Genomic DNA, 22,969 nt, shown 5'->3' on the forward strand with positions numbered 1-22,969 from the left:
TTATTTTCAAGTTTCTCATTAGATTCCTTTGTTTTGTTTGAGACAGGGTCTCTCTCTATGCAGTCCAGGCTGGCCCCGAACCCAGAGATCTGCCTGCTTCTGCCTCTTGAGTGCTAGGATTAAAGGCGTGCACCATAAATACCTGGCTTTATTTTTCTTTGATTCTTAATATATAATTACAAAGGTCAATTAATTTGTTCTTTTAGACAAACATTGTGAAGATGTAATGCATTTTCTGAGGATACCCACCTGCTCATTACAAAGCTGAGGAAGAAAGTTACAAAGTGACACACACACACTTTAAAAAGCAGTCACCGTATACACTTTGTATTAACATATTTAACCCAGTACTTTTAATAGTAATCAAATTTATGTACTTGATTTTCCAGGCAAGCTAGCATGTATTTTGCAAAATTAAAGTGTTCAGTCTCCTCTCCAGTAGTGTATAACTTCTATCTTTTTGTTCGTTTAAAGTTTTGTTTAAATCTACTTTATGTATGTGTGTGTGCTCACACTGTGGGTGTGGCAGTCAAAGGACAATGGAAGAGTGGTTTCCATCCTTCCACCAAGTTCGAGGGGGGACTGAACTCAAGCTATAAGGCTTGGTAGCACACACCTTTACCCACTAAGCCACATTGCCAGTCCATTCCTACCTCTTTTTGGTCTTTCTTACCAGTTTACATGTTGGAACTGAAAAATTAGACTAGATTAATGACAGGCAATGAGATGTACAGAGTATATGGAACAATATCTAGAATATGTACAGGGTCCTCCATATCTTTCTTCTGACATTTGAAGAATGTGATTGGGAATGTGCACACACATATGAATGGAATTCAGGCCAACTTTTAGGGTTGATTCTGTCCTTCCACTATGAGTTCCAACAATTAAACTAAGGTTCTCAGGCTTGGGAAACAAGCGCCTTTACACAATGAAGTTATCTCAAATCCTGTCTCTGTCATTTCTTACTACTTCTAAACACATCACTATTGGTGGGGATTAAAACTCAGGGGTAGAGTGGTTAGCTTGTCAACTTGACAATCTGCAACACTTGGGAGATGCGCCTCTGGGTATGCCTTGGGAAGGGTTCTCTTGACTATAATAACAGATGTAAGAAGATAAAATAAATCCTTTCTTCCTTAAATTATGATGTGAGATGTCCTTCTGTATAAGTGTTGCTTTTATTGATTAATGAATAAAGCTGTTCTGGTCCATGGCTTAGCAGAGTAAAGCCAGGCAGGAAATAGTGAGAGAGTAGGCAGAGTCAGGGAAACGACATGTAGCTGCCAAAGGATAATGATATGCCGGAACTTTACCTGGTAGGCCACAGCCTCGTGGCAATACAGATTAATAGAAATGGGTTAATTTCAGATATAAGAGTTAGTCAGGAATATGCCTAAGCTATTGGCAAAGCAGAGTTGAAATTAATACAGTTTCTGTGTGATTATTCTGGTCTGGACGGCCAGGAACAAACAAGCAGTCTCCTTCTACAAATTACGACTGACTCAGCAGCAGGAAAAGAAACTAAGACAATCGGTAAGTGCAAAGACTTAGGTTCATTCTCCAGTTCACACAAAATCTATAAACTACTTTCTTACTGAGATTACAGTGTGTTACAACCATGTGGTAAGTATGAGCCTGCCTAATTTTTCAAATAAAGTACATTATTTCATAAATAGGATTTCATTAATCGATTTGCAAAAAAACTATAGACTTTCATCAAAATTATATTGGTTCTACTCAACAAGATACTTTTGAGATAAAATTCATCATAAGCAAAAAAACGACTAAAAATATGATGCAATTATCTGCTTTAAACAGAGAGTATTTACCATCAATGAACACAGGTCCAGAGAATGAATCTAAAGAGAAAAGAAGCTCTTATTCTGTAATAGTCCTAGTTTGTTAATCAATGAAAACAGTATAATTACCATGTTGTAGGTACATTGTGCTGACATCTGTGTCTTGGACGAAGACAGCTGAGTCTAAAGCCCTCATCTAACATTTAACTAATGAGCAAGCATATAACCTGGCCTGGACGAACTTGCCAGTTTCTTTTAAGTATCAAGTGGTGATGATAACAATACTTTCAAGTTGTAGACAAGGTCAGATAAAACAAGAAAGAGGGGTTTCCTAGAGTGTTTCATTATACAGGGAACACTTCTATTTCTATGAACCCATACACTATGACTCTCTTGTCTGCCTCTAATAATAATATTTTGATTTCTTTATATTTTACAACTTAAAACAAAGGCAAAGTTTAAGTTCTGGTGTACAAATCTATGCATTATTAGTACACAGAGAAATTATAGTCATTACCGTAATCAATAGAAAACTCGCCCATGTCTCCTCTTTAGACTCAAACTTTTTCTGTCTTCCCCATAGTTACTGCTAATATACTTTTCATCTCTGTAACTCTTATCATTACAATGTTACATAAATTATTGGAAATGGCCCCCTTTGCTCTTGAAATACAAGTTGTACACATGTAACAGCAGTTTCATTCATTTTATTACTATGTATTGTTCCAATACACTAAATTTTCTTTAATTATCCCAAAACTTTGGTGGTGGGAGGTGGTACCTTTTTTTCTTTTCTCTCTTTGCGATGGGATTTCATTGTGTTACATAGGCTGGTACTGAACTCAAATAATTCTCCCATTTCAGCCTTTTCAATTAGCTAGGACAAGTATGTGCCACTGTGTCTAGCCTATAAACATTTATAAGAGCCCTACGGTACTAATGCATTAAGGTAAATAACTGAGTGAGCTATGGACTCATCTTGAACACTTCATTTTAAACTTTTAAAATTCAAAGTAATTTTAAAACTTTCTTTTCAACTTTAAACAATTCTTAGAAATACCTGGTATATAATGAAATAAAACATCAAAATGGTTTCATTTTTTTGGAAATAAGTCCCTTTTTGGTGTGGGACAATGTTCTTGTACCTTATAAAGATTTATTTATCACTTGTATTAGTTTAATAAAATGTTGACTGGCCAGTAGCCAGGCAGGAAGTATAGGCGGGCAACCAGACTAAGAGAATTCTGAGAAGAAGAAAGGCAGAGTCAGTTACCAGCCAGATTCAGAGGAAGCAAGATGAGAATGCCTCACTGAGAAGAGGTATCAAGTCACACAGCTGAACATAGACAAGAATTAGTGGTTAATTTAAGTTGTAAGAGCTAGTTAATAATAAGCCTAAGACAATAGGCCAAACAGCTTATAATTAATATAAGCCTCTGTGTATTTTTTGGGACTTAACAGCTGTGGGACCCAGAGGGACAGAAACCTCTGTCTACGCCTTTTCACAATATTCTAGTTTTTCTTCTTTTCCTTTTTTGTGTTACTGTTTTTTGTTTGTTTGTTTTGTTTTTAAGACAGGGTTCCTCTGTGTAACAGTTCTGGCTAACTTGTAGACCAGGCTAGCCTCTAATTCAGAGAATTCTGCCTCCTGAGAGCTGGGATTAAAGTTTACTGTTAGTGATTTGAAGACCCCTGAGAATAAACTAAGTATCTCATGTATGTTAGGTAAGCACTGTACCACCAAACTATTGCTCTATCCTTTAATGATGATTCTTTAATGATGATCCTTTAATGATGAAAATAAGAAATAAACATAAAAATAAAGCATGAAGTTTAGGCAATGATGGCCTATGCCTTTAATCCTAGCACTCGAGTATAGTGGCATTTCATTTGTATTTTAATAAATAAAGCTTGGGGGCTGGAGAGATGGCTCAGTGGTTAAGAGCATTGCCTGCTCTTCCAAAGGTCCTGAGTTCAATTCCTGGCAACCACATGGTGGCTCACAACCATCTGTAATGGGGTCTGGTGCCCTCTTCTGGTCTGCAGACATACAGACAGAATATTGTATACTGTATACATAACAAATAAATAAATAATAAATAAAGCTTGCCTGAAGCCGGGCGGTGGTGGCGCACGCCTTTAATCCCAGCACTTGGGAGGCAGAGGCAGGCGGATCTCTGGGAATTCGAGGCCAGCCTGGTCTACAAGAGCTAGTTCCAGGATAGGATCCAAAGCTACAGAGAAACCCTGTCTCAGGGAAAAAAAAAAAAGAAAAAAAAAAAAAAAAAAAAAAGCTTGCCTGAGGAGCAGGAAAGTAAAACAGCCACACTGGCCAGCAGTGATGACATATAACTCTAATCCCAGTAGTCACACTAGTTTGCCATAGAAACCAAATGGTAATGGTGCACACCTTTAATCCCAGAACTAGAGACCATTATAAAACAGGAGCAGGCAGTTCTCAGACAGTCTCATTCTGAGATTCCTGGAGACAGGGTTGCCATTTAGGATGGAAGTAGAGCTAAGAGCCAGTGAATAGCTGCTTTGCCTTTCTGACTTTTAGGTTTAACCCCAATTTCTGTCTCTGAGCTTTTATTAATTGTGCATCACTCGGGAAACAATCTCTGTGAGTTCAAGGCCAACCTGTGCTACAGAGTGAGTTCCAGGACAGCCAGGGTGACACAGAGAAACCTTGCCTTGAAAAAACAAAAACACCAACCATATTTATAGTCATTCAAATGCTACGTATGAACTTTCATTAGAAATCAGAGACCAAAGGATATGGTAAAGATAAACATGGAGGCAACCGAGTACTTGTCAGATCAGATTCTCATTTCAACATAAAGTATCTTTGTTAGCCTTAACCTATCAAATGATATGAGAGCATGTGTATGGCACAGTGACTTAATTTTTTTTTCTTTAAAAAAATAAAGTGTATGTGTGTTGGGGGGGGCGGTTTACTATGTAGCCCTAGCTGGGCTGGAACTCACTATTTAGACAGGGATAGCCTGGAATTCAGAAATTCACCTGCCTCTGCCTCCTAGGTGTTAGGATTAGAGGTGTATACCACCATACCTGATGCAGTGATTTCTTAGTACAATTGAAATAGCTACTTTATCCAACTATTCCAGGATCACTGAATGACTGACAATCAGTGGGCTGGCAAACAGAAGCAAGTATCATTAAGAGAGGACTAGACAGCTACTTCCTCAGGTATTAAGAGGTCCTAGTGTAGTATAATTTGCATGCCATATAACAGCATAAAATAAAACCCTGAGCCATTGAATAAATGCCACACAAAACAGCTCTTCAATGATGAACGACTTTCATCCATTTAAAAACTTGTCTAAGTACCTGCTCGAGCTGTTTCTGAACCATACTCTGCTGCTCAGTAACATGTTTGAGCTGCTCTGCATCCTCTTCCGGGAACTCTCGCCCTGCCTTCTTGGCTGTGCGCTGTTTGGCTGAAAGAGCTTTCTTGGATTTTCTGTGGGCACCAATTTGTTCTTCAAGGTATTTCTGCTGCATCTGAAGAAGCTGCTGAGTCTCCTGCAGCCATTCTTCATACTGTTTACGCTGAGAATCATCTGAGGGGAAAATCAAAATTAAAAGTGTGTTAATTTTCTAAAGAGTTCAAGATTATTAAAAGTTAAACAAGTTCATTTGTAAGAAGATACAATTTCTTTGTGATTATTTAAAAGAAAAATTGAAAACAAAATTCTAAATATTAGAGCCCTACATAACTATAAAGTATCAGGTTTTAGAAAAAGCATTTAATTACCTAAGAAAAAGCATTTACTCAAGAAAGCCAGAGAATGCTTGATTAAAACATTGGTTAACTTAATATTTATAAGTTCTGCAATTCCGATCTTCCAAAAGAACCAACAAATTATCTAATCCATAAACCAAACTGAATATTAAATTGTATGTGCATTTTATTAATTCAGTTTTACAGATCATAGAGGCAAGAAAAATATATCCCACTAAATTCCAGAGCATGGATTAGGAAGTCATTTCCCATGCTGATTTCTCTCAATTGATACTGTCTTCCCTATATCTTAGTATGTGTGGGGGAACATATATTAAACAGGGAGGTGAAACCCAGAAAACATTAGAAAGAAGCAATCTGAAATCTACATTTTTATAAAGGAAATATGTGAGCTGAAAACACTAACTCATTAATTTTGTAATTTCTGTCTACCAGGGGAGGTGAAAGCTAACCAAGCAAACTGTTCCTCAACTCTTAAGACTGCTAATGCCTCTCCCCACATCTTTGTTTCATACTAGTATTTCCTCATTGTTCTCTTAGAGAACACTGATGCCAAGTCTCCAAAAAAGGTCATCTCATGTAGTGAAAAATTCTGAGTATTCCTTTTTTACTGACTACAAGACAAAGAAAATCACAATCCTAGAAGGACATTAGCTGAAAATAACATCAATGATAACAGAATATTGTCATACATTAAGATCCAACCAAATCCAATGGGCACAATACAGCCAGAAAAAGCCAGTTGGTTATAATAGTTTACTTGTTTTTAATACAAATATGTATTCAAATTATGATCATAATTAATGCGGGGGAATTTCAAAAGGTCAGACTTTGGGTTTGTTCCTAAACCCAAAAGTTCTAGTATATGTATGAATGTGCAATCTAGTGCACTAAATTTGAAGGGCATTTGTCAAGAACAGGCTTTTTCACAAGGTTTCAGAAGTTCTGCTTCTGGTAGAATGAGACCTACCGCAAGGAAAGCCTTTCTGGTTTCTGGAACCAGGAGAGCAGAGGTGAGCAAAATGAAAGATAATGGTGAAAAAAGTTAGCTAAACAGTCTGAAGATTTCAGAAAGGTTCAGTTTGAGGGAACGTTAAATGCTATCCTGAACCACCTTGGGACCCCTAAGGACAGCTAGAAGGATTCAGTGGCATCTTGCACACATGACCTTCACACCATGCTACAACCCAACTTCTTTTAAACATATTCCCTTTGTTTTTCCCCAATTGGTGTCTTGTCAAAGGCAGACTGTCATGAGAGCAAACGTGGTTTAAGTCTATTGATTGGAAAGTGCCATATCTATCTTAAAAAGAGCAACAATGTTGAAGAAAATAGGAAAGATGATTTTCCTGCATTAAAGTATTTATTTCTAACTAATTCTTCATGCACAGCAGAAAAAAAAAAGCAATGAAAACACATGCCTTGATGTAAAGACGCCTAGAGGACAGTGAACGCTGGTAAAAGAGGAGGCACTCAGGCTTACGGTAACACTCCTACACTAACTCCGAGGTTTCCAAACAACAACAGATATAGTCAAACAAGCAACCCCCAGAAAACAGGTAACTTATTAGATTTATACTTACTGACAAAGCCTGGACCAAAATTTGGAGGATTAGGCCTAGAAATCTGATGTGTTATACTGCCATCCTAAAATAAGTAAAATTTACAAATATGTTTAATTCCATACGTCAATTTAAGGGGGGGAAAACTTCAAAATGCAGGAAAAAAATGAAAAAAATTAGAAAAAATTTAAGTTTCTAAAACATCTATAAAATTTTCATTTCTTATAAAAACTAGAATAAATTAGTTGGGCAACGGTTTAATAGCTGAACATTTATTTCTATCTTTGAACTACATTTTCCATATTTTGTTGGAAAATAAATAATAAATTATTCATCTTAAATATAATACGAGGTTATATCAAATATTGTCATGGTTAAGCTAAAAATTTACATGAAATCTGATGTTTCATGGTTAAGCTAAAAATTCACATGAAATCTGATGTTTTGATGATGCCTACCTGTTTTTATTTTGGTCAAAAAATTCATAAACATATGTATGTTATAGAATCACTAAATAGTACTGTATAGCAAAAGGCCAATTATAGCAAGAATTGATGTAGTATACATATAAAAAAAAATGCACTCATTATAATGTTAGTCCTGCGTTCTAACTACTGCCTTGCTTCTTTCACAGTGATTAAATAGCTGACAATGCCACAATTTCCTGACAAGAACCTGATAAACAGAACCGTGAGAGAAAAAAAAAACATTTACTCATTTGATACAAGTTCTGTTAGACATGAGCTGTGTTCATCAGTCAGAATATGGCATTTTCAATCTTTTTTTAAAAATATTTATTTATTATATATACAATGTTTTGCCTGCATGTGTCTCTGCAGGCCAGAAGTTGGCACCAGATCTAATTATAGGTGGCTGTGAGCCACCATGTGGTTGCTGGGAATTGAACTCAGGACCTCTGGAAGAACAATCAATGCTCTTAACCGCTGAGTCATCTCTCCAGCCCCGGCATTTTCAATCTTACAGTACTGCAGGAGAGCTGGTGTAACATTTGAAACAGCAGTAAAGACTGGCTCAAGAACTTGCTGAAAGTGTACCCTGAATTCACAGAAAAACTGAGAATTTTAAAAACTCAGCTATGTTTATGCCTTTCCAGTATGTCAAAGGGTGTTTCTCCCTTAATAAGGAAAAGCCAAGAATTATCTGTATAAAAAATATAAATTATAATGGGAAGATTAGATGATAATCCCAAAAGTACACAGAAAAAGGTTCACCTGTACCAAACAGATACATGTTTCAAAAATCAACACAGAAACTAACACATGAAAAGAGTTATTGTTCTCAGACTTGATACTATGAACATAGCATCAATATTTACACTTAAAGTTGATTATAAATGCTCAATAGTCAAAGTCATCTGATAGAATGATTATACATAATAGAATTACAGAAATTTTTCCCTGTTGTCAGCAGTTTTACATTTTAAATGTGATGGAATAATTCCAACGAACAGGCTATGAAATGTCTTTCAGGAGTTATAAATGAATATAAAGCCAGAAGCCCAAAGCACTTAGTCTCCTTCCAAGTGACTTTTAATCTTTAATGTGTGCAAGTCCTTTGCAGAAACTGTAGTATTTATAATCTGTCTTTTGTTTACACAGCAACAACACATCTGTTTTCAACTATGTTGCCAGAAGATTGGTCCCTATTCCTTTCTAGGAGGGGCTTCACTATGATTTGGCTTTAGTAAGACATAGATCTATGCATCCTCCATAAATGAGTGATTTGAGCAGCATTACCTGAGCTACAGTTTGAGGCACCAGGCTCTGGCCTTCACTGTTTTGTGTTCCAGCCACTGATGGGCCCATGAAAGGAAATCTGTAAAGGAATCACACAGTATCAAATGACGAGCTGAGAACCAGTCACATAGGTGCCTAGTAATGTTCTCTTCTAAGGAAGAGAAGAGCAGTGGCAATGTTTCCCGCCCGAAACTTACTACAACCATCTTCATGGTGTTCAACAGCTCTTCCCTTAACTTCATCAAGTATGCAACCAGCACTTTCCTTTCACTATGGATGAAAGCTCAGGATGATTGGGCAGCTATCTTCATGAGGACTGCATAAGAAGTCAGCTAAGCTATTCCATCCAGAGCTTGGACTCTTACAGGAGCAACATATTTTTAGGATACAATTATAGTGAAAAATCTAGCTTTAATATATAAAGTAAGAATTTTTTTTCCCAATTGTAATCTATTAAAAATCTATTATGGTTCATGAGGAGGGTGAGGAAGAAGGAAAGCCACAAACTCAAGGACAGGTTGAGTTCCATCCAGCTTGGGCTACAGAATAAGATACTGGGGGCTTGGGTTGAAGGGCGGAGGGGAGGTGCCACTCATATATAAAGAATTATATATATAAAAAATTTTATGGGCTGGAGAGATGGCTCAGTGGTTAAGAGCATTGTCTGCTCTTCCAAAGATTCTGAGTTCAATTTCCAGCAACCACATGGTGGCTCACAACCATCTGTAATGAGGTCTGGTGCCCTCTTCTGGCCTTCAGGCATATACACAGACAGAATATTGTATACATAATAAGTAAATAAATTTTTTTAAAAAAAATTTTACTCATTCTCAAATGTATTTATATCTAATGGTTAAACACAGTTTAAAGTTAAAAACAGAACTGGTGACAAACCTCTATTGATAAATCCATCTGGAGAAACATTATTCTAATTAAGCCAATAACTGCCACATAATCATTATGGCTTATCTGAAAACATGTCTATCCTACTGAGTCATGAATGCTTTAACACGTTAAGACATACATACAGAGAAACCCTGTCCTGAAAAACCAAAAAAAAAAAAAAGATATACATACAATTTCAAAATATATCCCAAATATTGTAAAGAAGCTTTTATGTCATTAGACATATATTAGAGTATATATTTGTGATTTCTTATTCAAAAGTTTGACTAATTTATCTCCCTTCTCCCTAGTATAGCTCTGGTCACTGGCTGTCTGCCCACATTATTAACATACCACACTACACTCAGAAGGGACAATCTTTGTTCTGCAAAGCCCTCAGAACAATCAGCAGTACACTTACCATGTGGCTGACAAAGTACGGCATGTCTAACAGACTCAGACACAATTAGATTTCTGATTATGAGGCCCTTAAATTAAAAGCTAAAAAATTCTAGCATTTCCTAGACTCTGACTATCAAGTTAAAATACAACAACAATAATAATAGCAAGCCGGGCGGTGGTGGCGCACGCCTTTAATCCCAGCACTCGGGAGGCAGAGGCAGGCGGATCTCTGGGAGTTCGAGGCCAGCCTGGTCTACTCTACAAGAGCTAATTCCAGGACAGGAACCAAAGCTACAGAGAAACCCTGTCTCAAAAAACCAACCCCCCCCCAAAAATAATAATAATAGCAGTACTACTTGCTCATCAGCAGAAAACACATTTTCCTATCAAGTGTTGCATATACTTAGTAGCTCATTGCTAATCATTAACTTGAAATTGTGGTAGTTATGAAATTTACTGCTAAGTTTGTTAAAGTACTATGATACATGCTTATCAATACAATCATATATTAATAATATAGTTCCAAATATAGTTCAATTCTTTCAATTTTGTATTTTTATTATATATCTGAGAAGAATTTCAAAGGTTTCAAGCTTTAAAAGACTTGTGCCATAAAGTTACCCTGTGAGAGGAACAGCGCTAATAAATAAATCCTGCTCAGTAATGAAAATCTTCACAAATCACTTATGTCTATTTTGACCTAAAAAATGCACCTTAATCATACCCAGAGTATCTGCACAGTTCTCTAAACATGCCTGTATCTTTAACCTATACAGACTCTATATTCAATTCCTTAATCATTTATACTCCCCTGTATAATTTTTCAGCAGGATCATTACGGATCTGTTACTGTTCTGACAGAAGTCAGAAACAGCAATACAATACAGAGCCATTCAAGGTGCTAGTCAAAAACAGAAGCATACAGGTAGTATCCTTAGACACCCCATCCAGTATGTCTGTAGTAGGGCAAAGAAACGGTATTAAATTTTTTTTTTCTTTTTCGAGACAGGGTTTCTCTGTGGTTTCAGAGACTGTCCTGGAACTAGCTCTTGTAGACCAGGCTGGTCTCGAACTCCCAGAGATCCGCCTGCCTCTGCCTCCCAAGTGCTGGGATTAAAGGCGTGTGCCACTACCGCCCAGCCTTAAAAAAAATTTTTTTTTGAAGTTGGAAAATGATCAAGGTTTAGGAAATACTCCACTGGGGTATATAACCACTCTAACTTTAACCTTCTTGAATGTACAAATTCCATTTTTCTGTTAGGTGTTAAAATTATTCAAATACCAGTATCCAAATATCCCCTTCTCAAATCCAAAGTCAGTTTGGGAATATTTCATTTCAGAACTGAAATTATATTTTCCTTAACCACTGAGCTTCTCAAATGAGAAAAAAAAAATCTATTAGTGCTAATACTTACTTAAACACACACACACACACGTTTGATGTTGTCAATGACCAAGCCAGTCTTCCCAATGTGTATTATTTATTCTTTATTCTCCCCCCAAAAAAAAAACCTGCCTAACACTTTATGTATGATCATATCCAGCTGAATTTAAATATTCTTCACATTCAGACGATAGATTTTTGAGTATTTTATGATCCCAGTGTTTCCATGCACATCCACATGCCCAGGAAGAAGAGCACTTCCACCTACCTGCTCATTACCATTGGTGGCATGCCCAGATTGTTCTGTGCCATCACTTTATTTATGCCTTTAAGAGCCACCATTTTGGCTTTCATTATAGGGTCTGTAATTGCATCAAAATCTAAAGAAGAAATGTATTTTGTCATTACTTATTTCATAGCTCAAGTTCATGGTTCAAGATACAAAGTGCTAAACTTAAGTATCACAATTATTACATAATTTATAGATTCTTATGTTCTTTAATCATTACATGTTTCTATGCTACATAGGAGAATCCAAAAGTGGTGACAACCTAATCTTGAATTTAGCTACATTTCAGGTATCCATAACTCTAAGAAAATAGAACAAGTCTGTCAGTCTATAGGCAATCATAACAGTAATATACAGGTATATTGTTCAAACTCTTATTGGTTCAAACTTTTACAATGCTAATTAGAATGATTTCTTTAGAGATGCAACAAAAGGAATAAGAATTTGCAGTTATTTCTAAAACTAAAGAATTCCACTAAATTAGTTATCAGTTTTTAAAAGAAAGGAAAAACTACCAATGTCTTTAGACTATACCTACATAATAAAACTATTGAGAGGATACTGAAAGAGCATCTCTTTGCATCTCAGTGGGGAAAGGAATCAAATGATGGAATTTGTACTGCAATGTTGATAAAAAGCTTTTATTGTCATTATTGTTTAAAAGAAAATATTCCTCAGATATGTGCCCATTGATTTTTAATTCTAAGGCAGGGCACTGAAGAATATGGGCTGCATGGATTTCTATTTTTCTTAAAATTAGTAAATCAACAAAAATAAGTTGAAAGGAACTTCTATGGGGAAAACAAAAACCAAAAAATTACTACCAAACACTTGTAAACAAACAACAAGAAGCTTTATTTCTATCATAATTTTTTAAATTTATCTTCTCATGATTCTGAAAAAAGATTCATTGGTAACAACTGGCAAATAAAACTAAAAAAGGACTAGTTTCCATTAACACTATAAAAAATTGAATTGAATGAGGTCACAATTCAAAGTTTTCATCATGTTGACTGTCCTGGAAGGAATCTAAAATTCCTGTTTTAGTTTAAAGATTCAAGAAGACAGAAAACTTTCAGTGCTCTACTCCAAATGAAATTTCAATAATGAGACCTTAAAAGCATGCTGCATGTACCCAAATGCCCCCAATAATTTACTTTGAGACACAAGGAATTTCCTACCAATGTTAGGGAAGAATGGCTCTGACCGCTGACGAATCATGGCTTGCATTTGTCTTTGCTGCTGTTGTTCCTGCCTCTCTTGGTCCAAAAGATCTTGTAGAAGCAAAGGCTGTTCCTCTAGAAGGAGGGGCCGCTCTCTGTTCTGCTGGGCTAATGTCTGAGGAAGCATTAGCTGTTGCGGTCCAGACATGCCACTGGTGCTGGACTGATCTGTGAGAGGCACAGTTTGATTTGTAGGTTTCCCTGTCCCTAAATTATGGTTCACTGATGACTGACCCTGAATAAATCCTGGATTTACTGGCACACCCTGAGAAAAAACATGGTTTACCCTAGGGACCACTGTTACATTAGAATTCATGGCATTATCCAAAAGAGGGCCAGGTGGTACTATTAAAGCAGGAGGCAAACTTGACCCATGAGTGGGTGGTGAAATGGGCAGAGTTGGTGGGGAAGACCCCAAAGGCCTAATGTCTGAATTATCACATTTCTCATTAGAAAGTAAACTTGAAAGGACTGGAGTTGATCCAGTTATATCACAAGAGTTCATCACATCCTGAGCAGGCAGAGGAGTGGACCCTTGAACGGCACTGATACCAGAGCCAGCATTTTCCCGATTGTTTCTTTTCTCAAGCATATCTGGATCAGTGGGCAGCAAAGGAGTCTTTTCCCTCTCACTCCAGTCTGTACGCGAAGAAGCCTGTGTGCACAGAGTGTCGGTATCACCTTTACTGTCATCACTTTTTTTCATTTCATTTGTTGTTTCTTCTTTAGGGTGTGGAGATAGGATTTCTGTCTTTATCTCATTGGTACCAGTGGATTTTTTCTGTGGCAAATCGTTATCACTGAGAACCATAGTTTTTTCTTCTTGATCCCTTTTTTTTGGTTCAACTGATACACCCTGATTTTCTAGCTTATCATCAATTGGAACATTAAGATCTAATTCCTCATTGAACATGCTTTTTTTATCCCCCAAGTCAAGTTCTGGATCTGTGTAAGCAATGATATCAAATTCCCCTGACCTTAGGAGGTCATCCAGGTTAGGATCATTTGTTTCCAAATTACCTAAAGTGTCCAGGTCATCGCCCTTGCCATCCTCTGTATCTAAATTTAAATTTTCTAGATCTTCATCATCCAAGTCTTTGACCTCAACTCCCTCAAGGTCCTTCACATCCAGTTCTTTCACAGAAGGATCATCAGAGTCTAGCTTCTCCTCCAGACCATCAGAGGGTTGACTGGCTATCTGCAGGGCATCAGGTGTTGTTTCAGCTGGAGTAGATGCAGACAAAGGAACCTCAGAAAATTCACCACCTAATGGATGACTTAGAGGCCTCATGACAATAGAAGATTGGTGGGCAGGATGACCTTGCTCTTGAGGAGATGGTGGGACCTGCTCTAAATTTGGATGCACTGGTAGCTGATTAGGTAGACACTGAGGAGGTCGTCTCACAGGGTCTGTGTGTCTAGGGCCTGGAAAATCAGGTCGGGGAATAAAATTTCCATGTCTGGGATGAGAAGATGACTCTATAACACTACCAGGAGAAGGAGCAAATGGTAACCGCGACCTTCCTTCAGGAGCTCTATGCCTCAACTCAATAAATGCTTGGCCTAGTATGTTATGTTGTGGAACTGGCAGGCCCTGTGGTGAAAAATGCTGAGGAAGCCCAACTGGATTGTTTATTGGTGGATTATTTGAAGGTCTAGGCATTTCCATAGACATTGATCTTCTTATGTGGGGAGGAATCCCAGATCCCTGTATTTGTTGAGGAGGCACATGGAAGCGATCTTGGCTTGGTATGGGACCATGGCCAGGTCCTGGAAATCCAAATCTAAAAGCAAAAAAAGAAAAACACAAAACATTCAAATAATTAGGAATGATGATTAATTTAGAATTGGCATGAGAAAAGAAAAAGTTTTAAGTTACTCTATGTATATATATAAATAAAAATACTGTTGCTAAGCCCAATGACAGGGAAAATGCAAGTCTGAGAGGACTTGAGAGAAGAAAAGATCATGATCAAAATACATAATATAAAAAAAACTTTAATTTTTTTTAAATAGACAGAACTGGGATAGTGAAATGGCTCAATGAGGAAAAGCACTTGCCCTGTAAACAACCTGAGTATGGCTCCCAGGACACATGAAGGATAGAACTGATTCCACAAAGTTGTTCTTTGGCTGCCACGGGTGTTGTTTGTCTTGTATACCCAAACAGAATTTCAAAAGAAAGAAAGACAGGGAGGGAGGGAGAACTTCTCTTGAGCAAGCATGACAATCACTGATGGAGGAGTTAATTTCATTGGTTAAATAAAGAAACTGCCTTAGCCCTTTAATAGGACAGAAAATTAGGTAGGCGGAGTAGACAGAACAGGATGCTGGGAGAAAGAAGCCAAGTCAGTGAGTCGCCATGATTCTCCCACTCCAGACAGACGCAGGTTAAGATCTTTCCTGGTAAGCCAGCTCGTGGTACTACACAGAATATTAGAAATGGGTTAGATCAATATGTAAGAGCTAGCCAATAAAAGGCAGGAGCTAATGGGCCAGGCAGTGATTAAAAGAATCAGTTTCCGTGTAATTATTTCAGGGCATAAGCTAGCCATGCGGGCGGCCGGGTGCTGGGGACGCAGCCCCACCACTTTTATTACTACAGAGTGGCGCCCAAATGATGGAGGTGGGTCTTGTATTAATCTGTTGCTTTCATTGGTTAATTAATAAAGAAACTGCCTAGACCCATTTGATAGGCCAACCCTTAGGTGGGTGGAGTAAACAGAACAGAATGCTGGGAGAAAGAAGCCGAGTCAGGGAGCCGCCATGATTCTCCCACTCCAAACAGATGCAGGTTAAGATCTTTCCTGGTAAGTCAGCTCATGGTGCTACACAGAATATTAAAAATGGGTTAGATCAATATGTAAGAGATAGCCATTAAGAGGCTAGAACTAATGGGCCAGACAGTGTTTAAAAGAATACAGTTTCCATGTAATTAATTTGGGTAAAGCCGTGTGGGTGGCCGGGCGCCAGGAACGCAGCCCCGTCGCTCTTATTACAACAAATCACAATTTGTATTCCCTTCTCACATGCAAAAAATGCCTATAATTCTAGTGGGTGGGAGACAAAGGCATCCCTAAGGCTCACTTGAAAGCTAGTATTGCCATATTGGCTAGTTCCAGGTTGAATGAAATATATTTTATTGCCATATTGGCTAGTTCCAGGTTGAATGAAATATATTTTTATATCTCAAAAATATAAGGTAAAGAGTGGTAGAAGACAAACGGTATCAATCTCCACATGCACTTCTACCACATTCCCCCTACACAAGTTTTTTTTAAATACACAAAACAGCAATGGGCACAAACTACAACTAAAATGTAATAAAAAGAGAAATGAAATAAAAAATATAACAGATATAGTGCAAGATTAAGTTGTGTGCCACATTAAAGAGCTCTCTCTTTATAAGACTAGCAAATTTGGAAGATATGAGTTGGCTGGCATGGTAAACTAAATCATTAAGATTACAGATATTCTGTCAATATTTAATGACAAAGGGTCTACCAAGAAGCTTTAGAGTTCTTAGAGGGAAGAACTCTATGGTCTTCCCTTAGTTTAAAAAAATGACTGTTATCTCACAGTGATGAAGGAAGCAGAAATCTGTAATAACTTCTGGCACAATAATACTATTTGTCTAGTTCCTTCTTCCAATATCAACTTAAATCTAGCGGGAAATTAAAAGTATTACCTATATCCATGTGGTCTTATCCCCATACCAGCAACCTCAGGAGGATAGGGTCCACGCTGATCTTTGGGGAAAACTGAATATCTAGGTCCTAGTGGAGGGATAACAGGTGATCGAATGTTCCCGGGATAAGGAGGTGGAGGTCGAGTGAAAGCCTGGTTGATGCTCTCTGGCTGCCAGTGTGGAAGGGGCACTGGATGAGGTACTACTGGTGTATCCTGAGGCCCCTTCTCCTGGCGACTAGCAATCTTCTTCTGCTGTTGTTGCTGAAGAATGATTTCACGCAGTTTCTGCCGCTAAATAGAAAGAAACAAAATTGCAGAGATTTATAAATAAACATTTTTAAAACTCCCAATGTTTCCATTGTATGACTAAATTAATGTTTAAAATTTTAAAATGCTTTAAAGTGTCATAAAACACTACTTATATTTAACTACTAAATATGCACACACACACACCCCAAAACCAAACAAATGACAACAAAAACTGGTGATCTGGGTCTTTTTCCTTGGTCAAATAACCACCATAAAAAGTTAAGAATTTTCATATTTAAAGATCTTTCAAATTCATAAAGAATGAAATAAGATCCAGGTTAAATACAATTTAATTGACATTAATTTTATCATTTTCATTTTTCTTTATATTAATCAAGTCTAAATAATAATTTTAAAAAGAAACTAACATTTGTGTAGAAGAAATTACCATTTGACTTAACGAGGAACTTCCACAGATAATATGTTAAAAACATTTTAAAACACTGTAATATTTACCTGTCTCAGTTTCTCTGTGTCAGCTTGAGACATATTCACAGTGTTCTGGGTATCAGTGCCTCCTGCAGTTGGCACAGGTCCAGGAAGCTGGGAGACACTGGAGACCTGCTGTCCTTGGGAGCTTACAGCAAGGTTTGAAGAAGTGCTGAAGTTTCCCTCTGACCCAGGACCTGGACGGTCAACAAGATCATGGACAACTTGACTAGTTCCAAAAGAGTCAGACTGAGGTCTGGGAGTCATTGGAGGCTGATCGTAGGGATCACGAGCAGCAGATGGGGAAGCACGGCTGAATGTGTCCGTAAGGCCAGGCGCAGGTGGCCTGGGTGAATGGGAGCACATATCAGTTGGCCTGACCAAAGGGCCAGGTAAACCTGGTACTCGGTTTTGTGCTGCTTGCAAAAAAGGATCCTGGTTTGGCATGAGGGCTGGTCTTACACTGGAGGACCTAGTAAAACCCTCTGAAGTTCTTGGCCTTGGTGTTGCTGGTGGCTGAGTATAGGCAACTGAAATCCCAGGTCTTGATGTTCCAAGATGATGACCATATGGATCAGTGTGTCTCTGATTTACTGCAGACGTAACAAACACGTCTGTCTGTGGAGAAGGCCTGGGAGTTGGTGGCTGCTGACTATATGGATCAATAGTGTTAGGTCGGGGAGTACCAGGAGGTTGAGAATAAGGGTCTGGATTGGATCGAGGAGTTCCTGAGGTTTGAGAATAAGAATCGATACCAGGGCGTGGAGTTCCTGGGGCTTGTGAATATGGATCCTGAGATGCTGACCTTGACATGGTTCCAGGCTGAGAAAAAGCCCTTGAAGAATGAGTAAAAGATTCACTCATCGCTGGGTGTGGAGTTAGGGGAGGCTGGCTATATGGATCATTTGACTGACTATGAGAAAAATTATCTACAGGCCTTGGTGTCAAGGCAGGCCTTTCATAAGGGTCAATAGAGAGTCGTCTTGATGCCTGTGACACAGATCCATATGGATCCTGAGATGGAGGAGGGTGCAGTGGGGTCTTAAAAGGCCCATTATCCAGTGGAGCAGGTGTCAGCAATGGTCGTGAATATGGGTCAGGTAGCCGTTGCCTTTGAAAGGCATCTGCTCTAGGAGATGGTTTAGTAAAGTGATCACTGGTTCCAGATGCTAGAGGACCTTTTGTAGTTTGTTCTGAAATCACAGGGGATCTAGGAAGGCTAAAAGGTTTGGGACACTGATCTGTCAACACGGGCCTAGGTGTATCTGGAGGCTTTGCATAGGGGTCACTGTTTGTCATGGAGGAAGCACATAAATCTCTGGCTGGGGATGGCCTAGTGACTGATGTTTCATTCATCTGAATGGACCTAGATACTGAAGACAGAGGCATACAGTTTTCCACTGGTGTAACAGTACTTCTTCTGGGAAAACTATGGCCCCCAGGAGGCGGTCTAGGAGTACCAACCATTTTTGCATAAGGATCCACTGGAGAAGGTGGCCTGGAGTGAGATGATCCGGGTGAGAACATCTGTGGAGAAGGTGGCTGAGAATTCTGGGACTGAGAAAGACATTCCTGAATGGGTATTCGGGATGGGGTTGAAGGAGGGGGTGGAGGTTGTGGTTTGACAAACACATCATCTGAAGGTGTGGAAGTGGGGGCACTTGGTAGGTGTTTGGAGAATAGGTCTTTATGGAATGTCTGTGCAGGAGATGCATTTCCATTGCCAGGCTGAGGTGTCAAGGGACTCTGTGCTCCACTACTTGGAGTATCTGAACCAGAAGGTATTAGAAGGTGCTGAGAACCAAGTTGCTGCTGCTGCTGTTGCTGTAGTTGCTGTTGTTGTTGTTGTTGCTGCTGCTCATTTTTTACCTGTTCCAGCTTCTGTGTGGCTTCAATTTTGGCTTGTTGCTTACTTTTCTGACGCATTTGCTGTTAGAATGGAAAAAAAAGAACATGAAGGAAACAACTATCATGGAGAAAAAGATAGTTCAAAGTTCATCACATGATGTAAGTAGTTAGCACACTGCTTCCTAGTAAATTCTTAACAAGGGATTATCACCATAGCATGTCATTTTGCCTGTAGCAGTATATTATCTATAATATTTCAATAAATATCTAAGACCAATATGAATATATACTTTACCAAAAAGGGAAATCTATTTTAACGCTTGTTCAGGTTCTATTAAGAACTGTATTCTGAAATGACATAAAAACTCCCTCTTTCCCGAAAAGCTAAAATGCAATTTAAAAACCAAATCATCCCCCGCCCCGAAAAAAATAACCAAAAAACACAACCAACCCACATACCTGTCTAAATTTCCATTCCTGTTCATGCTCCGATTCTCTCTGCTTTAAAGGATCTTTAAAAAGATCCGAATCGATGCGGGAGCTGGGATCAATGCTGTCTTGCTGATGTTGCCTTTTCATAGAATCATTTGACATCTGAACTTTATTAATTCGCAAAGCAGCTCTGTTATCTCTGGCTTTTTGCTTTGACAAAAAGAAAAGAATACGTTCCAATGTTTTTAGGATATAAAACTTGTGCTAATAGTTGAAATATCACCCTTGAAAACTTAGTCTGTTTTAAAAAAAAAAAGGACCTGGATAGTAGCCCACTTTCTCCACAGTGCATGCTACTACCAGGTAAAGACATTTCTGTTTATGTGTTTGAATTACAGTAAGAAATTCCAGGGTAATAGAATATACACTATGATAATTCAAACACATCATTAGAACAAAAAAGAACTGGCACGTCCCTCAATTTAAAGATGAAGATAGCAAACTGATTCTCAAACTAAAATAGCTGGAAATCTAAAACTTAGCATCAAGGAAAATTATACATTAAAAAAATCCTATCATTACTAAATTTAAGGTAAAACAAACCATAAAATTATTCCTCAGTCCTGCCCCCATTAGCTTCACCAAAAGTTACCATTATAACTGAAAACTGATGCATAGAAGATCTTGTAGATGACAATAGCATTTATTTTTCTCACAATAAGGCTTTACTGTGGCCGCAACTGAAGCAAGGGTTCAGTTCAGCTCCTCAGGAAAAAATAATCCAGCAATGGTGATATTTCAGAACTCCTTGAAGGAGGTTTCAATGTGTTTCTTTCAAAATGTATAAAGATTCATTTGTAACTATCACACACACACACAAAAAAAAGGAAACTAATCTCAACTGCAAATGCAGTACTATCTGTTAAGAGACAAAACGATTTTAAGATGAGATTAATTGTGTCCTTAATATACTCTGGTCTGTTAAAAATGTTCTGTTCTTTAGTAAAAATAACATGTTCTTTAGCAAAAGAAAGAAAAATGAGTTAACAAATAACTTTAAAATAAAGATACCTGCTAGTTCTCTCAGTATTAACGAGTATTTCTTTTCATTACCTAATAAAAATAAGTTTCAAATATTGTGTTTAAGGATATAACACATAGGAATTTTTAAATACCACATATGGTGCTCTTTCCTGAGAGCTGGCTTTTCTCCACAACTTGGCAATTTGTTTCACTCGAGTAGTCCAATCTGCAAAACCACAGAAGACACACTTCAGAAATAAGGTGGTACAGTGTTGTAATAAAAACTAATAATAAACTGCTTATCATCTTATTCAGATAATATTTTTAACACAAAACAGATTTAGTATCAATAATCTTAAAATCAGAAAATATTTAAATTCAAAATGTTTTGAGTTCCAACCTGAAATCACAGCTGGTGATTCAGTCTTAGCCTAAACAAACCATTCATAAAACACAACAGAAAATTATCTTTGAGGTTTTATGCATCAGGCATAGATAAAACATTGCATTTCAAGTCTAACATAGTCTCATGATGAGGAATGGAGACAGAGGGGGCTCAGCATAAATTAAGATCACTGGTTGCTCTTCCAGAGGACCCAGGTAAGAATCCTAGTATCCACACGGGCTCAAAACCATCTGTAATTACAGAGGGATCCAATGCCCTCTTCCAGCCTCTGTGGGAACCAGGTAACCTGCAAGGGGTATGGGGGAGGGCAGATGTGCTCATGACCTCCCACACCTAGCGAGGAGCTACTGACAGTTGGTGGCTTCTAGAGGAAGAAAAATAAATTTTCCTTAAGGGTATGATCCCTAGAAGGCAGACAATGGATAATATACCCAGAACATATAGGCACCACAAACTGGACTCAGTGGGTTGTTTGTTGTTATTGTTTGTTTGTTTTAAAGGCGGACACAGCTAGGTGGTGGTGGTGGTGGTGGTGCACACCTTTAATCCCAGCACTCAAGTTCAAGGTCAGCTTGGTTTATAAGAGCTAGTTCCGAAGCTACAGAGAAACCCTGTATTGAAAAAACCAAAGCCAAGCCAAACCAAACCAAAACAACCCCCCACCCAAAAAAAAATTAAAGGAGGACACAAAATTGGAATGGAACAAGGGGGTGAACCTGGGAGGGGTTGAGGTATAAGAATAGATAAATATGATGGCCACAATACATGGTATATGTGAAAAATTCTCAAAGAATAAAAAAGGTACTTAATCAAAAAAAAAAGCATTAACTACCTCATACTTGAGCACTGATAAGACCTAGAAAACTGACAATCTCATAAATAAAAGAAAGTTTTGGGAAATATACAAATGAGCACAAGACCTAGGTTTACAAAGTAAAGGAATCTGCATCATGGGCAACCAAGTCAGATAAACGTGATGAAAAAGGACTTTGTAGTATACTCTTCAAAACAAAGGCATGGCATTCAAGAGATCCACTCATGACTGACCTGGGAATTCTTCCTTTAAATTAGGGAAGTTAATATTTGTGTAGAGAACTGGTGCTACTGTTGCCATCTCACCAAGAGCCTCCTCCTTCTCCCACTTCAGTGTGCTCCTCTGGGCATTTGACATGGTATCATTTTCTCCTTCCATAGGGGGAGCTGTTGGTGCCCAGGAGCTGTTAGGATCACTTGCAATTGCATTAAATGCTGGACTTTTGTCTCTGGAAAATAACAAAACACATTCACTTCATAAACAAAGTAACTTTCTACTAATACTATGCTCAAGAACTACTCTAGTTAGGATTTGTTAGAAAACAGCTTTAAATATGCTTGGTGGTCTTAAGTAAAACTCACAGCAAATGTAACAAACACTAATATCGTGCATAATAATTTAAAGATAGAAAAAAGGTTAGTATAATTTAAGTTTCCATAAAAAGCAAAATTTTAAAATACCTGACATCAGTATAAGGGGATTGTGCTATAGCAGGGAAAGTCCCCAATCCACTTCCAGGAGGCAGAGAATTATGTGAAAGATGAGAACTGGGTCCAATAAGGCCATTCATGAGAGGCATGCGGGAAAAAACATCTTAAAGGAAAAAAACAATCATTTTATTAAAATATTCATAAATTGTAAGATGCTTAAATATTTGAAATGAAATCTTTTAATACTATTTTAAAGTAGTGTTTTTTTTCAATATTATACTATATAATACAGATTAAG

The 22,969-nt window shown here is 37.9% G+C and overlaps 1 protein-coding gene across 1 annotated transcript in view; it reads right to left on the bottom strand.

The window, feature by feature from the left end:
- The window catches only part of Kmt2c (lysine methyltransferase 2C), a 226,539-nt gene that overhangs the window by 30,001 nt on the left and 173,569 nt on the right, over positions 1-22,969 (bottom strand). The window contains 11 exon segments of the mRNA XM_057788031.1: positions 5,154-5,386; positions 7,152-7,215; positions 8,888-8,966; positions 11,827-11,938; positions 13,029-14,854; positions 16,759-17,051; positions 17,526-19,427; positions 19,806-19,988; positions 20,954-21,027; positions 22,255-22,469; positions 22,702-22,834. Coding sequence (XP_057644014.1) covers positions 5,154-5,386; positions 7,152-7,215; positions 8,888-8,966; positions 11,827-11,938; positions 13,029-14,854; positions 16,759-17,051; positions 17,526-19,427; positions 19,806-19,988; positions 20,954-21,027; positions 22,255-22,469; positions 22,702-22,834 — 5,114 coding nt within the window.

The sequence above is a fragment of the Chionomys nivalis genome, chromosome 1 (genome assembly GCF_950005125.1).
Source record: "Chionomys nivalis chromosome 1, mChiNiv1.1, whole genome shotgun sequence".
In the NCBI taxonomy this organism is placed as follows: Eukaryota; Metazoa; Chordata; class Mammalia; order Rodentia; family Cricetidae; genus Chionomys; species Chionomys nivalis.